The following is a 16,294-nucleotide window of genomic DNA, read 5'->3' on the forward strand; positions in this document are numbered from 1 at the left end:
ATTTTATATTGTGGAGCATTTAGATGGTTTTCAATTTAATTTTTGTTTTCTGTTACCATTATAGACAGTACTACTCTGAATGTTCTTGTACCTATAGCTTTGTCCATTTTTGTGAAAATTATTGCAAACTCATTTTCTAGTCATTTCACTTAATTTCTGAATCAGAGAGTATTACAGGTCTTCTATCACTTTACATTTCTACTTACAACATATGAGAGTTTCTGGGTACCTTTAACATCATTAACCCTGAATATTACCAAGTTTTGAAATCCTTGCAGTCTAGTAGCCTAGTGTTGCATTGGCATTTCTTTAATTATTAGCACAAATATGTCTTAAAATTTTGTTTTCCTAATGTTTTGTCTAGAAGCATTGCTAGTGTTATAGAAGCTGAATCAGTTTTTCCCTTGCAAAGTATTCAACTAAACATTTACATGTTTACATTTTTGCCTAATATCTTTTTACAGTATTGCCCTCCAACACACCAAATGTGCGCAGGACCAAGAGAACGCGATTGAAACCTTTGGAATACTGGAGAGGGGAGCGAGTAGATTACCAAGGAAGGCCATCAGGTAAACTACGCTTTGACGTCTAACAATAAAAAATAATTGTGAAGATTGCTGCAGTTAATTTATGTATATTATCTGCCAAGCAATGTCCACATACTTACATAAATTACCTCATTTAATCAACATTTCCCCAAAATGTGACAGGATTCAAATCCAGATTTCTCTGATTATTACTGAGATGTTGATTTCTTTTTCTTTTTGGTAGTAATTAGATATGTTTATGGCTTTATAGAGTGTTATTTCTATGTAACAGAGTTTCAAATTAAGCATTACATCAGAATCTAAGAAAATCATAACTAGCAAATATTAAGTATTCCCCAGTATCATTCTCAGCCCATGTTCTCATTATATATTTTTATAGAAACGGTGGAGGATGCGTAAGTATAGTTGGTGTTATATTGAAGTTATTTCCTTTATTGATAGCTATATCTAAGTCAAAGGATTAAACTCACATATAGATTACTATAAATAGTTCATTGCTGCTTTTTTGTTTGTTTTAAACCTCTGTTGATGACCGTTGATTTCAAGCAGCAGAAATCACTCCCTTGTATTTCATCAGTGCTTCTAGGTGTAGGATAGTAGAGTCATTGATGAAATTGCTTGGAATTTGTATCATTTAAATTACTAGCTGTAGAATGCAGTAATAACATTTTTTTTTTCGTACTTTGAAAAGAAATTGCCATATTAATTTAAAGAGTTTGGTGTCAAAGTTTTCACTTTCCCAAGTGTCATAATCTTTCTCATTGTTAAATTACAGGAGGATTTGTGATTGGTGGAATACTGTCTCCAGACACAGTATCATCTAAAATGAAGACAAAAGGAGAAATGAAAAAAGTCAACAAAATAGTTAATAGGAAAAGGATCTGTCTTGATAATGATGAAAAAAGTATGAACTTATCCCTGAAAGTAACTTTTAGATTTTATTATAAATAGCAGTGCTTTGAAAAGTAGCTCTTTGCAAATTTTGAATTTTACTTCTGAAAACTTAAGGTGTCATACCTAAGGGTAAATTCACTTTTTAATGTCCACCTTTTTTTCCCCAGATTTTAAATGTAAACTGATTTTATTCTAAATTTTTTTTAATTTATTAATTTTTAAATTAAAGTTGACATTCAAAATTATATTAGTTTTAGGTGTATAGCATAATAGTTAGACTTTTATTATACATTGAAGTGATCCCCCAATAAATCTGGTATCCACCTGGTACCATACATACTTATTACAGTACTATTGACTCTATTTCTCATGCTGTACTGTACATCCTCATGACTATTTTGCAACTGCCAATTTGTACATAATCCCTTCACCTTTTTCACCCATCCCACAAACCCCCTCCTGTCTGGCAACCATCAAAATGGTCTCTGTGTCTGTGAGTCTCTTTTGTTTTTGTTTATTTATTTTGTTTTTTGATTCCACATATAAGTGAAATCATATCTGACTTATTTCACTTAGCATAATACCATCTAGGTCTATCTATGTTGTCACAACTGGCAAGATTTCATTCCTTTTTTGGCCAAGTAATATTCGTGTGTGTGTGTGTGTGTGTGTGTGTGTGTCTCAGTCTTATACCTTCTTTATCCATTTGTCTATCATTGAACACTTAGGTTGCTTCTATATCTTGGCTGTTGTAAATAATGCTGAAGTGAACATAGGGATGCATGTATCTTTGCGAATTACGGTTTTATATTTCTTTGGTTAGGTACCCACTTTGCTGATAGTTTTTTGTCATAAATGGATCCTGGATTTTGTGAAATGTTTTTTCTGCATCTATTCATATGATCATATGATTTTTATTCTTTATTTTGTTTATGTGGTATGTCATGTTAATTGATTTGTGGATATTGAACCAGCCTTACGTTCTAGGGATAAATCCCACTTGATCATGGTGTATGATCTTTTTAATTTATTGCTAAATTCAATTTGCCAGTATTTTGTTGAGGTTTCTTACATCTACATTCATCAGGGATAGTGGTCTATAATTTTCTTTTTTCCTAATATCTGTCAGGTTTGGGTATCAGGTTAATGCTAGCCTTGTAAAATGAGATTAGGAGCCTTCCTCAATTTTTTTGGAATAGTTTGAGAGGGATAGGTGTTTCTTTCCTATATTTTTTTATTCATATTTTTGATTTTTTTTTCTTCATAAGAAGTTTCGTTAACATTTCTTATAGTACTGAGTTAGTGGTGATGAACCTTGTTAGAATTTTCTCATGTGGGAAGCTCTCAATCTGTCCTTTAGTAATTTTCTTTTATAACTTGTCCATAGCTATATGTCATACTAGATTTTTTTTTTAATTGAAAAGAATTTTAAGTAAATAGTTTGTATTTTAATTGTATTTCTTTTGCAGAGGAAAAATTAGTGGTAAATCTGAATATACCTCTGGGAGATCCTTTGCAGCCAACAAGAGTAAAGGACCCAGAAACAAGAAAGATGATTCTCATGGGTAAGATTAGGGATGATATTGAAAAGACTTAATTTAACAGCTAGTAAGGATGAACTGCTGATTTAATGACAGGCCTGCCTGTTTTCTCTTTCTCTTTCTAGCTCTTTCAGAGCCAAAGCACAGTGGAGGGTCTAATTCCATCCAATAAGCAGCTATATGAGGATTACTCTGGGGGAGCACTGATGGCAAACAACTTACAGGGGACATACAGTCCCATGCATTTGTCCTCTGGAGTAGAAGTACTACCATCAGGAATATTGCCTTTCCCAATAGGTTCCAGGTCTTCTTTGACTAGGACACATGGGGACAAGGGCTGCTTATGGGGAATTGTAGCAAGTTAGCTGGCAGACACTGAGAGGGGATTATGGGCAGGATTTAGATAGCCATCTTGGCAGTGAGATACCCATGTACCTGGGACATGAACCGTTTGTAGGGATGACTGGTAAGGATATCAGTCAGCGAAACAAATGCCACACTTAACCTTAGGGCTGGCAAAAGGTTCTAGAAGCCTCCTTCTGTCTTAATAGGGATTAAATATTTAGTGTCTGGATGACCATGGGAGGTCTCAGAGAATGTGCTGTAGTGGGTGGGAGTAAGTGTGGGACTATTTACCAACTAGGAAATATTTCTATATAGGAAATATTTAAATGTTTTAACAACTCTTACAACTATGTCAGTAGGTACTCATGACTGCTTATCCTGGGACAAGTAGGTCAAACTAGAGAGGCAGTAATTGTATTCACACTTAAAATTTTGGCTGTGAATTTGGTTCCATTTTACTTCTTAAGTAACAAAGTTATTTCTATATTCAGATTATTTGGTAGCAGAGGTATAAGTGCATTGAATTTTGTTTAGTATAATGTCTTAATTAAAAACATTGCTATACAGTACCAGGTTTGAAAAGTTATGAGTGTTGTTAGGATGTTAGGAGTTCATCACTTTGTCTGTTTCTTGAGTCTGTGTATTTTCTATATCCTGTAATATGTGGGATTACTAAAACTCCCAAGTATCCAAGGAAACGGAAGTTGATGATAGAAGAATGTATTAATTATAGAATTGGAAAGATTTGTAAGTAAAGGGAAATTCAAAAGGGAGATAATAATTTGTGAGCAATAGTTAGAACTATGGTTACTTAGAGTCTTACCTGATAAATAAAAATCTTGTTATTTAATAATGAGTCAAGCAACCCCCCCAAAAATCTGTCGGCATGATGATAATACATTTGTATTGTGGACCATATTCATCTTTTTAAAGATATGGAAGTCTTTCTTATCTCTTAGCTACTTTTGTTTTTCATTTGATCTTTAATGGAAATAATAATACTGCTGTTATTATTATTAATAGCTAAGACTTAGCTACTTCTTACTTTGTGCCAGTGCTTTAAATACTTCATACAAATTAACTTATTGATATTTACAACTCAAATATAGATGAACTATTATTATCCCATTTTATAGAAAAGGAAATGGAGGCACAGAAAGAGAAGATAAGTAACTTGATTAAGGTTACACAGTTTGTAAGACAAGACAGAATTTGACTGGCATTCAAGCTCCCAAGTCAACGATCTTAATCAGTCCTGTCTTTCTGAGGGAGGTTTATATCTAGAAATAACTATTGTAATTACGTATGTATATGTTATCGAGTAATGTCATTGCTGTTGTTTTATATTTATTTTAATATTTTCCCCTTAGATCTTTTAAGGCCACGAGATACATATCAGTTTTCAGTTGAGCATGGTGAGTTGAAAGTATATAAAACATTGGATACACCCCTTTTTTCTACTGGAAAATTGATATTAGGGCCACATCAAGAAAAGGGAAAACAGCACGTTGGCCTAGATACATTGGTGAGTATATTTCTCCATATATTTATGTGTTGCTATATATTGGTACAATTCTGAATTATTGGAAATGATGAGGCATTAAAAATGTTATTTCCTGAGAAATAATATCTTATTACTATTGTGTACAGATAATCTTTTTATTTGTTAAATCTGTTTAGAGACAGTCAACCAATGGTTATTCAAAAGTTCCTTTTCTGTGTGTAACAGTGTAGCCTTGAGATTCAGAAGGTTAAGGAATAGTCTTTACTTAAAAGGATCTTAGAACATAGGTTCGCACAGGAATCATTAGAATTTTAGAACTGGAGGGGATTATTGAGATTAAAGGTAAATCTCATTTCTTCCACCATGAAGTTTAGCAATAAAGAGGTTAAAAGACTTCTTCAAAATCATGTAACTAGTTAGCAGACTGAGGACTAGGAGCTAGTTGCATCAATAAGTACTAAATAATATATTACCATTTATAACAGTATTACTTGTTGAAGTTATAATGAGACTCAAGGTGAGTCAGTCTCTCTCTGTCTCTCAGACTTTCACTGGAGATACACATGCCTTGCAACGTTGTTTTGATATATATGTAATATTTCTGCATTTTGAATTAGAAAATTATAGAATCTGAAAATCACTAAATTTTAAGAATATTTAATATTATACCAGCATTTAAAAAATGTTATACCTAATGCATATTGTTCATTAATTGACATTTCAGCAACCTATGAAGTCATGGGTTACTGGGAATATCACATTCAAAACAATTCTTTTTAATGACAAAATTAGAGGAAGCTGAAAAAGAGCAAGCATTGGAGCTCTTGAATTTATATTAACAATGAGGGGCAAATTGAGGGAAGAAAAGGGAAAGGTACACATGAGAGTCAAAGAGTAAGTTATTATTACACCAGTATAACTAGAATCCAGATTTAAAATACTTTAAAATATTCTTAATACAATATTAAAATGTCATAGATCTCCAGGTTTTATTAAAAGTAAAAACAACACATTTAACTAAAGTAATAGATGATCCCTCTGTAATCATTAAGGAACAATTAATAATAAAGATAAGCATTATGAAATGTCATTATTTAACTATAATGCCTTTATTATACAAACGGAAATTTGAATAATAAATGCTTGAAAGTGTTTAACATGGCCAGCAGTCAAAGGAATCCACATTAAAAACAAAGGGTACTTTATAATTACTGAATTAATAGAAATTACTAGAAAAATATCTGTACCCCTTGCCCTATGACTCTCACTTTGGAAAATTTTTCTAGGAAAATAAATTAAAAGTTAGGGAAGCTGAAGATAGGTAGTTATTTATTGTAATATTGACAGTAATTGCAAAAATTAGAAACCATTAAAATGTGCTGCAGGAAGAAAAGGGTTATTTTTATATTTTTACTTAGTAATGAGATAAACTTTTATCTGATAACAATTATTTAGCACTTACATGTTCTAGCTAATATATTAGCATTTTTATATTAGTTTAAGGATATGTTGAAGGATAGACATAAGGAAGACTTTTAGTATGAACATTATAGTAAACTGTGCATAATAAAAATTCTATTTTTTTCTAACTAGAATTTAAAAATGAAAATTACAGAAACTTGAGCTGTAGAAAAATAACATGTTACTAGGTGATTATAGGTGATTTTTACTTCTAAATATTGCCTTTAACTTGTTATAATGAAAATTGGTTAAAGTTTTTTTTTTTTAACGAGGGGAGTATTTTCAAATTTTTTAAACATGAAACACACTTTTAAATATATGCTTTCGAGAAACAAATAAAAGGGACAAGGTTTAGAGCCAGCTAGGTCATTAACTCTTGCCTTCAAATTCAGTGCTGGAGAATCTGTATGAGGGAGAGAGAAGCCATAGTAGATTTGTTATGATCAATCGCAGAATTAACAGATTAATTATGGGAGCTCTCCCAGGAGACAAGAAATTAAGAATGGAAAATATAAAAGTTGAGTAATGTGAAGAACAGGAAAAAAAAAAAAACAGGAGAAGAGAGAAAAAAACCAAATGAGCAAAGAGTAGGCATATTTGAAGATTAGACAATAAATGTTCCAGAACTAAAAAACAAAAAAGTTTCAGCAACACACTAAGAGGAAACAGTTTCTTAGAGAAATGTCTAATTTTAGGCCTGGGGCTGAGCTTGGAGTATTTTTATCATTCTTGGTAGCAAACTACCAAAGACCAGTAGGAATTTGTAAGGCTGCTACCAAAAGAAAAACCAATTCATCAATGTTGGAGAATTCTAGGAAGCCAACTTATTTTGACAAATATGGTAAATAAAGGGAGATAAACATTTATTCTGCCTTTCTCATATAAACTGTAGTATTAGTTAACCAAATAAATTAAATGAGGGGAAGTTTACCATTTGTAACCCCTGATAAACTATTAGATCTAAACATTGAGCATCAGTGTCTGCTAACATCTAAAAAGAGTACAAATACAACCAGACATTATGTGCCTCCCGATGGAAGAATACAAAAAATATCTATGAAGTAGTACTGCCTCCCCCACCTCTGTAAAAAAAAAAAGGGGGTGGAGAGGGGCGAAAAACCAATAAAAAACACGTGAATTTGATCAGGTCACTAGATCTAACTACCAACTTACAGGAAATAAAGAATAACAGACTTTTCAAATGACACTCTGGGGTTGTAATCAGCAAAATCCAGCTGTGCAAATATTTTTACAACAAATTTTGCTGCTCGATTTCTTTAATAAATAAGCTGCAAGGAATAAAAAAAAGATACCCAGGAGGAACTCATAGACCACACTTGCACTATTGACATTTTGGATAATTTTTTGTTGTATGGGGGCTGTTCTGTGCAATATAGGATGTTTAGAAGTATCACTAGCCTCTACCCACTTGATTCCAGTAGTACTCCACTAGTCATGAGAATTAAAACTGTCCCCAGACATTGCCAGTTGTCCCTGGGGGGGCAAAATCATGCTCAAATTGAGAACGACTATAGATTCATTGATTTAAGACTCTTAACTTGGATCCCAATTCAAAAAAAGCTCTTAAAAATATGATATTTAATAGGTTTTGGAAGTTCAGATACTGACTGGATATTTGATATTAAATATTCATTTTTGGGTGTGCTGACAGTGCCGTGGTCATTTTAAAAAAGAACCTTGATCTCTCAGTACATACTACAATACTTAGAAATGATTTATGATGCTGAGCAGCATTTATTTCAAAATAACATGGAATGGGGGAAGTAGAGAGACTGAATAGGGCTGATTGTTGGTGTTAGATATTCATGGGAATTTATCACTCTATTGTGTGTTTCAAAAAACCTTCTTAGCAAAATGCTTGCAGAAATGGGGTGTGGTGTATGTAGAAAGCCAAACTTAATAGATAAAGAAAAAAACACCAAGAAATATATGTTTGACTTTTGGGTAGTGTTGTTTGTTACTTCTTGTCTTAAATTGAGGAAAAAATTTTTTTGACGGTAAAAAAAATATATTTGTTTTATTAAATTGTAAAAATACCTTAAGAGTGACTCCAAGAACTTTTTTTCCACTTAGGGAAGTAGTATATATAGTGGTTAAGGACATGAATTCTGGAATCAAAATACCTGAGTTCATATCTTTGAAAAGTTATACTCCTCTGCACCTTATTTTCTTCATCTGTGAAAAGCTGTTAAAATAGTACTGGTCTCACTGGTAGGTACATGTATTAAATAGCTCATTTTACAAAATAGTAAGGAAAAACGGAGGAGGAAGAGGAATAATTCTTAAGGACTGAATCTCATAATTTGAGTCTCAGTGTTTGCAAGCCTTACATTTTTTGTTTAGTTGTCCCCCAAAAGTAGATCATTGCCAGGGTGCTTTCTGTATAAAAAATATGAAATTTGCCATGTTTGAATGTGGAAGCTTAAATGACCGAAAGTTAGATTTATGCATTTTTATTTTCTTGATGCTTATTTAAATGTCAATGATTTTTTCCTTTTTTTGCTTTTTGTTCTTTCTTTGATTTATCAGTCAGGTGGTGTTACATGTCCCAACATGAAACTTTTAAGGAGGTATACATAATACCTAGCTATTTTTCCAGTATAGCTAAGTGGTATTCTTTACAGTGGTTTTAAATTTTCATAAGCCAGTAAATAATAGGGAAGAATGAAAGAAATTTCTTTTTTATTAGTATTCTATTACTGCTTTAACAAATTACCGTAAATGTAGTGACTTAAAACAACACCCATTTATTATCTCATAGTTATGTAGGTTAGAAATGCGGTGGGCTTAGCTGAGTGCTCTCTGTTTAGGGTTCACAAAGCTGGAATCAAGATGTTGAGAGATCTGTGTTCCTCTCTGGAAGCTCTTATGATGAATTTGCTTTCAAGTTCACTCAGGTTGTTGGCAGAATTCATTACATGTGGTTGTAGGTCTGACATTTCAGTTTCCTCATGGGTTATTGGCCAGGGTCCTCTTCAGCTTTTAGAAATAGCCTATGTTCCTTGGTTCATGGCTCTTTTATCTTCAATGCTAGCAACACCACAGATCCTTCTCGTGTTTCGAATTTCTTTGACTTCTCTGCTTCAAGCAGGAGAAATTCTCCATTTTAAGAATTTATGTTATTAGATTGGGCCCATTTAGATAATCTAGGATAATCTCTCCATCTCAAGGTCCCATTTGCAATATGTGATAACAAATTCTGGAGATTAGCACATGGACATCTTTCAAAGGCAATTATTCCACCTATCACATTTAAGTTTCTTCCGAGTATAGTTGTTTCATTTAAGATGAGATTTTAATTTTTGATTTTAATTTTTAATTTTACAGGTTTTTTATGTTAACTTTGGTGACCTTTTATGTACTTTACATGAAACACCTTATATAGTAACAACTGGAGATTCATTCTATGTTCCTTCAGGTAAGAATAATTAAAGATATTTTCGGTCTCATGGTTAAATATTTATATAGTTGCTCATGAGTACCATAAAAATGGAAGCCACAATGGTTAAAATAAAGCATTATGTGACTGATGCCAAAGAAATTTGGTATATTTTCTTTTAATTTTGTCATTGGGTAAATATATTAGTTTTTGATACATGAAAGTTGAACTAGAGTTGTTTTTTGCTGAGTATAAAATATTTAGTTAAAATATATGGTTGTATTCAGGGTAGAAGGAAAATTATTTCCCTTATATTATCTCAAGAACATTATGTAGTCAAACAATTTTTAGTAGGTTATTTTAAACACAAAATAGTATGCTTCATCAGTTATCGATCAGTTAAATAGGATTTTAGTTTGTTCATTTGTTCATTCATTCAACAAATATGACTGAGATTTTACCAAGCATTGCTCTGAGAGTATGGGATACATCAAAAAAAGTGGGCAAAAAATCTCTGCCCTTAGGGAACATACATTCTAATGAACATACAATAATAAAAGCTATATTTATGTAGTCCTTTGTATATGCCAGCCCTGTTATGTACATTTTACATTTATTAACGCAATTAATCTTAGTATGTATCAATTTCTAATATATAGGAAGTCACAGTATGGTATTCAACACTACAAACCTCCCTTATGTGTACTGTCGATCTGTATTTCACTTTTGCTGTTATTTATTATGTAACTTATTTAAGAGTAGCATTTGCCTTCTTTTAACTTTGAGATTTTATTTTACTTAACATTTCACCTTTTATAGTTATCTATATATGTATATGTCTGGATTAGGAGAATCCGCAGATTCCAAAGACCCTGATACTCACTGGGTTCAGAGATTTTCCCTTTCTTGTCTAATAAATACATCTTTGTATTTATCATCATAATGATGTGAAATTTACCTTATGTGGATCATAGGTGGTGGTTAACTCTTGAATTTTTTAATAAATAAGTTACTTTGGGTTAGATGAATCAATTTTTGGTACTATATATTTTAATTGTCTTAGTGACGGATAAACATTTAATCAAAAAATATGATTCCCATGGAAATAATTTTGTTTTATTTTCTTATCACTTTACTTCTAGGTAATTATTACAACATCAAAAATCTCCTGAATGAGGAAAGTGTTCTTCTCTTTACCCAGATAAAAAGATGAAAGATGAAGCACAGTTTAAATACATGTATATATATATACATATACATATATAGACATACATATACATATATAACAGTTTTTGCATTTGGGACATTGGGTTTGTAATTATTTGTGATGTTTTAAAATAAAAATTTTATTTAGTTTTTGTGTACTTATATCTGATAAACATTTCAAACTCCTATATGTGTCTTCTGATTTTTCCACAAGTGTACACAAAGCTCGTAGTGATGCCTATGTTCGTATTCCAATAACATAAAAAGAATACAAAAATCACTGTTTCCATAGTGAAATATAGGACATTTCTTTGTCAGAAGAGCTATGATTATTATTTTCATTTATTTAAAAAAATTTCCAAATACTAGTGTTAAGACACTAATCAAAATAATACCGTAATAGAGAACTTTGGTAAATGGTACATCTGTATTACTTTCCTAGAACCATCATAACAAAATAGTACAGAGTGGATGGCTTAAAACAACAAAAATTTATTGTCTCACAGTTTTGGAGGCCTGAAGTCTGAAATCCATATGTTGTCAGGGCCATGCTCTCTGAGACCTGTAGGGTTCACAATAATGCTCTGCTTAGACCCTATCTTTCGATTAACAAGAGAGTCAATGTAAAAAGATCATTACAGAATGACTCAGGTTTCTAAATGTCACCATGCGCTAAAGGTATGTAGAAAACCAGAGATGCAGGGAACAAAATGGTTAAATGTCAGAAACAAATTGCTAGCCACTGTTCCTGAATTTAAGTATTCTCATATTAACCCGAAAATCTTAATTCCATTTGTCAGAATTGTAATTCAACAGTGTACTTGAAATTGTGCTTTTATTTTAAAAAATGTAGATGTTTTACTTTCTATGTGAAGCGTTCTAGGATATTGTCTGTCATATTTCCCAATGTCTCCATAAGAAGTTTCTGAATTTGATATATAAATGAACTTTTTATCACTAGAGGAACTCGTATACTTGTTTTCCCAAGTCAAGAGTTATGTGATTGGATGTGTTTCCATGTTTACCTAGACTGGCCAAAATTTGGTCAGTCATCTAAAATAGCTTGATTGTTTTTTTAAAGTGAAACATTTATTTTATTGATATAATTACATAGAGTAAATGCATAGATCTCAAGTACCGTTCAATGAGTTTTTAATAAGCACTTTTTACACCTAAGTAAACCACAAAATTTTGGGCACTCTAGGAAGTTCCTTCCTATTTTGTCCAAATCATTTTCTACCAAACCATTTTTACTTCTTAGGCCACTATTCTATTTATTACTGTGATTAGGTTTTACTTGTTCTATAACTTTATATAAATGGACTTTTATTCAGCAAATAACTTGTTCTATAACTTTATATAAATATACTTTTATTCAGCAAATGTCTAAGATTCATCTGTATATTATGTATAACAGTTGGTATTTAGGTTATATTACTGAATGGTATTCTGTATAAATATACTACTTTGTTTTACTCTTGATGGACATTTGGGTTGTTTCCTGTTTTGAGCTCTTATGAGTAAAGCTGCTATGGATATTCATGTTTTCTAATGGACATATGTTTTCATTTCTGTTGGGTTGATATGTGTGATGGAATTGCTTGGTTAAAGTATAGTTAATGTTATGTGTATTATTAATGTTATGAGAAACTGCCAAACATGTTTCCAAAACATTTATATCATTTTTAATTTGTTCCAACCAGCAAATTATGTGAATTATAGTTGCTTCACAGCTTTGTCAACAGTCGGCATTACTAGTATTTAATTTTAACCATTCCAGTGGGTTTGAAATGATATTTCTTTAGGGAGATACAGGTTTTATGTTATGGTTACCTTTTATGTGTTGTGTGTTATGATCCATCTTAATTTCTTTTTTATAGTGTCAGAGGTCAAGGTCAGATTATTTTCTTATGTAGATAACTAGTTGTCTCTATTGAAAAGTTATCCAAGTGTTGTGATTCTTTTAATTTTGTTCAAGAGTTTCAAGATTGCTTTGACCATTGTAGGTCCTTTGCATTTGCATCTAAATTTTAAAATTAGCTTCTCAATATTTACCATAATTTTGGGGGGGTTTGGGATTGCACTGAATCTTTAGATAAATTTGGAAAGAATTGTCATCTGAATAGACTTCAGTGAATGATTTATCTCTCCATTTATCTGTATCTTAATTTCTCTTGATGTTATTTTGTAGTTTCAAAATAGAACTGTTGCCCATCTTTTGTTAAACTTATTGCTAGGCATTGCAATGGTTTTGATGCTGTGGTAAATTATATTCTTTAATTTCATTTTTCAGGTTTTTGTTGGTAATATATAGAAGTACAGTTGATTTTTATATGCAGTCATGAGTCACATAATGACATTTCAGTTAATGACGAACCACATAAACTATGATGGTCCCATAAGATTAGAATGGACCTGAAAATTTCCTATCAGCTAGGAAATTTTATGTGTTTGTGGTGATGTTGGTAATGTTTGTGTAAACCTACTGTGCTGTCATATAAAAGTATAGCACATACAATTATGTACAGTATATAATACTTGATAATAAATATGTTACTGGGTTTTGTATATACTATACTTTTATCGTTATTTTAAATTTTATTTTTTCTAAAAGAAAGATTTGCTATAAAACAGTATGACAAGTTACATAGGTAGAAACCTCTTCTGTTTACCATGTGTCTTGATTGAATCATTTCCTGTTGTGCTTTATTTAATCTCGTGTTGCTTTATGCAGTAACATGCTGTACAGGCTTGTAGCCTACGAACAATAGGGTCTAGCCTAGGTGTGTAGTAGGTTAGACCATCTTAGTTTGTGCAAGTACACTATGATATTTGCACAGTGATGAAATAACCTAATGGTGCATTCCTCAGAACGTATCCTCATAATTGTCATGAATAACTGTATTCAATTTATATTCTGTGACATTGCTACATTCAGTCATTAATTCTTTACTTGCTCTATGAATGTATTCTAAATATAACATCACATAAAGACTTTTTGACTTCTTTTTTTTTCAATCTTCATCCTTTTTCTTTTACTTGACTTACGGTACTGGCTAGGACCTCCTACAAAGGGTTGTGTAGAAAAGGAACAGTCATCCTGTCTTGTGCTGAATCTTTGTTTCAATATTTCACCCCAATGTATAATGTTGGCTGTAAATTTTTCATAGATTTGTAAAATTAGATTGAGGAATTCTTTGTATTTCTAGTTTGATGACATTTTTAACAAAATCTATATGTGCCTATTGAAATGATCATATGGTTTTCTCATTTGGTGAATTACATTTTTTTAATTTAAATTTTAATCTTTCCTTGCATTTCTGGGATAAAGCTCACTTGGATGTGATGTACTATTTTATTTATAGATTATTAAATTCAGTTTCTTGATATTTTGTTGGGTGTGTGTGTGTGTGTGTGTGTGTGTGTGTAGCTCTTGAAGGAATAATGATCTATGGGATTTTTTTGTTGTTGTTATGACCTTGTCAAGTGTTGTTATCAAGTTATACAGGCCTTACAAAATAAGTTAGAAACTTTATTTTTGTAATCCCTGGGAGAGTTTATATAAAATCAGTAATATATCCGTCCCAAATGTTAGAAAAAAAAATGAAAACATTTAGTCCTGGGTTTTCATATGGGAAGGTTTTAAGTTAGGCTTTAACTTCTTTAATAAGTATCAGAGTAGTCAGATTTTTTGTCTCTTTAGTTTTGATAAATTTTGTTTTTGAAGAATTTGGCTATATCTAAATTTTCAACTTGATGTACATACAATTCATAATATTTCCTCAACAGCTTTCTTGAGATTTCACATATAGTAGTCATAATATACTTAAATTAATATGAAAATGCTTAGTACAGTATCTGGAGCACAAAATATGCTATATAATTGTTTCATTTTTCTTTTTATCTTGGTCGATTTTGCTAAGCTTTATCAGTTGTTGGCTCTTTCAAAATAATTAATTTTTGGTTTCATTGATTTTTTTTCTCCATTGCCTTTCTGTTTCTATTTCATTGATTTTTGCTCTTTATAATTTACTGCATACTTAATTAGGTTTGATTTGCTCTTTTTTTCCTTAGCTTCTTAAGGTGGATGCTCAGATCATTTTAGAATATTCTTCCTTTCTAATGCAGCCATTTAAAGATGCACTTTGTTATGCTATTTTTATTTTATTTAGTTCAAGACATTTAAATTTTTATTCATGGTGTCCTCATTGACCAGTGAGTTATTTGAAAGTGTCTCATAAATTCCAAATATGAGAGTTTTCCAGATTTGTTTTTCTGTGTTGATTACTAACTCATCTGTTTGCTAAGTTTTTCTGCTTTTTTAGCCTTTGCCAACCATATGATTTCTATTGCCACTATTTCTGCTGTTGAAACATAAAAGCCATTATAGAAACAATAGGTAAATGAATAGAGTTATGTTTCAATAAAACTTTATGTGCAAAATTCAGTGAGCTAGATTCAGCTTTCGAGTGTGATTTGCCAGGCCCTGATGTAGATAGAAAACATGTATACTTTCAGTCCTTTAACATTTATTGAGATCGTTTTGTGATCCATGATTGCTATATCTTGGAAAATGTTTCATGTGTATTAGAAACAAATGTGTATTCTGTGTTCTTGAGTAGAATAGTCTATGTCCGTTAGAACAAGGTGGTTGATAGTATTATTTCTTTTATATCCTTACTGATTTCCTGTGTAATTTTTCTTTTTATTACTGATACAGGAATATCAGTAACTCTCATTGTAACTGTTGAATATCTATTTCTTTTTCAAATCTGTCCATTTTTGCTTCGTGTATTTTGAGACTATATTGTTATGTTCATATTCATTTATCATCGACATATTTTAATTGTTGTATTGGCCCATTTATCTTTATGAAATATCCACCAGTAATATTTTTCATAACATATATTTTGTCTAATATTAATATAGCCACTTCAGCTTTCTTATATTTAGTTGTTCTGATATATCTTTTTTCTGTTCTTTTACATTCAACCTATTGTCTTTGAATTTGAAATTCGCTTCTTATAGAAAGCACATAGTTGGATCTTGAGTTTTTAAATTCTAGTCTATCAATATTTGCCTTTCAATTGGAATGTTATATCTGTCACTTTTATTGCAAATATTGATGCAGATACATGGAGAAAAAATGAAACGAGCACTTTCTTAAACCATATACAAGAATAAACTCAGTGTATTCAAGATTTAAAAGTAGGACCTGAAACCATAAAGCTAGAAGAAAACATGGACAGTAAACCCTCTGACATTTCTCTTAGTAACTTTTTTTTTTGGATATGTCTCCTTAGGGAAGGGAAACAAAATAAATAGGACTACATCAAACTTAAAAGATTTTGCACAGCAAAGAAAACAACAAAATGAAAAAACCTACTGAATAGTA

General features: G+C 31.3%; 1 protein-coding gene across 3 annotated transcripts in view; it reads left to right on the forward strand.

Annotated features, from left to right (window-relative positions):
- The window catches only part of CENPC (centromere protein C), a 68,624-nt gene extending 56,183 nt beyond the window's left edge, over positions 1–12,441 (forward strand). For all 3 annotated transcript variants that reach the window (XM_016164407.2, XM_016164408.2, XM_036227891.1), the window contains 6 exons: positions 465–569; positions 1,324–1,452; positions 2,912–3,007; positions 4,699–4,853; positions 9,642–9,732; positions 10,836–12,441. In XM_016164407.2, the coding sequence (XP_016019893.2) occupies positions 465–569; positions 1,324–1,452; positions 2,912–3,007; positions 4,699–4,853; positions 9,642–9,732; positions 10,836–10,906 (647 nt within the window). In that variant the 3' untranslated portion in view covers positions 10,907–12,441. The remainder of the gene's footprint in view (positions 1–464; positions 570–1,323; positions 1,453–2,911; positions 3,008–4,698; positions 4,854–9,641; positions 9,733–10,835) is intronic.
- Positions 12,442–16,294: the final 3,853 nt, after the last annotated feature.

Source organism: Rousettus aegyptiacus, unplaced genomic scaffold (assembly GCF_014176215.1).
Source record: "Rousettus aegyptiacus isolate mRouAeg1 unplaced genomic scaffold, mRouAeg1.p scaffold_m13_p_10, whole genome shotgun sequence".
Taxonomy (NCBI): Eukaryota; Metazoa; Chordata; class Mammalia; order Chiroptera; family Pteropodidae; genus Rousettus; species Rousettus aegyptiacus.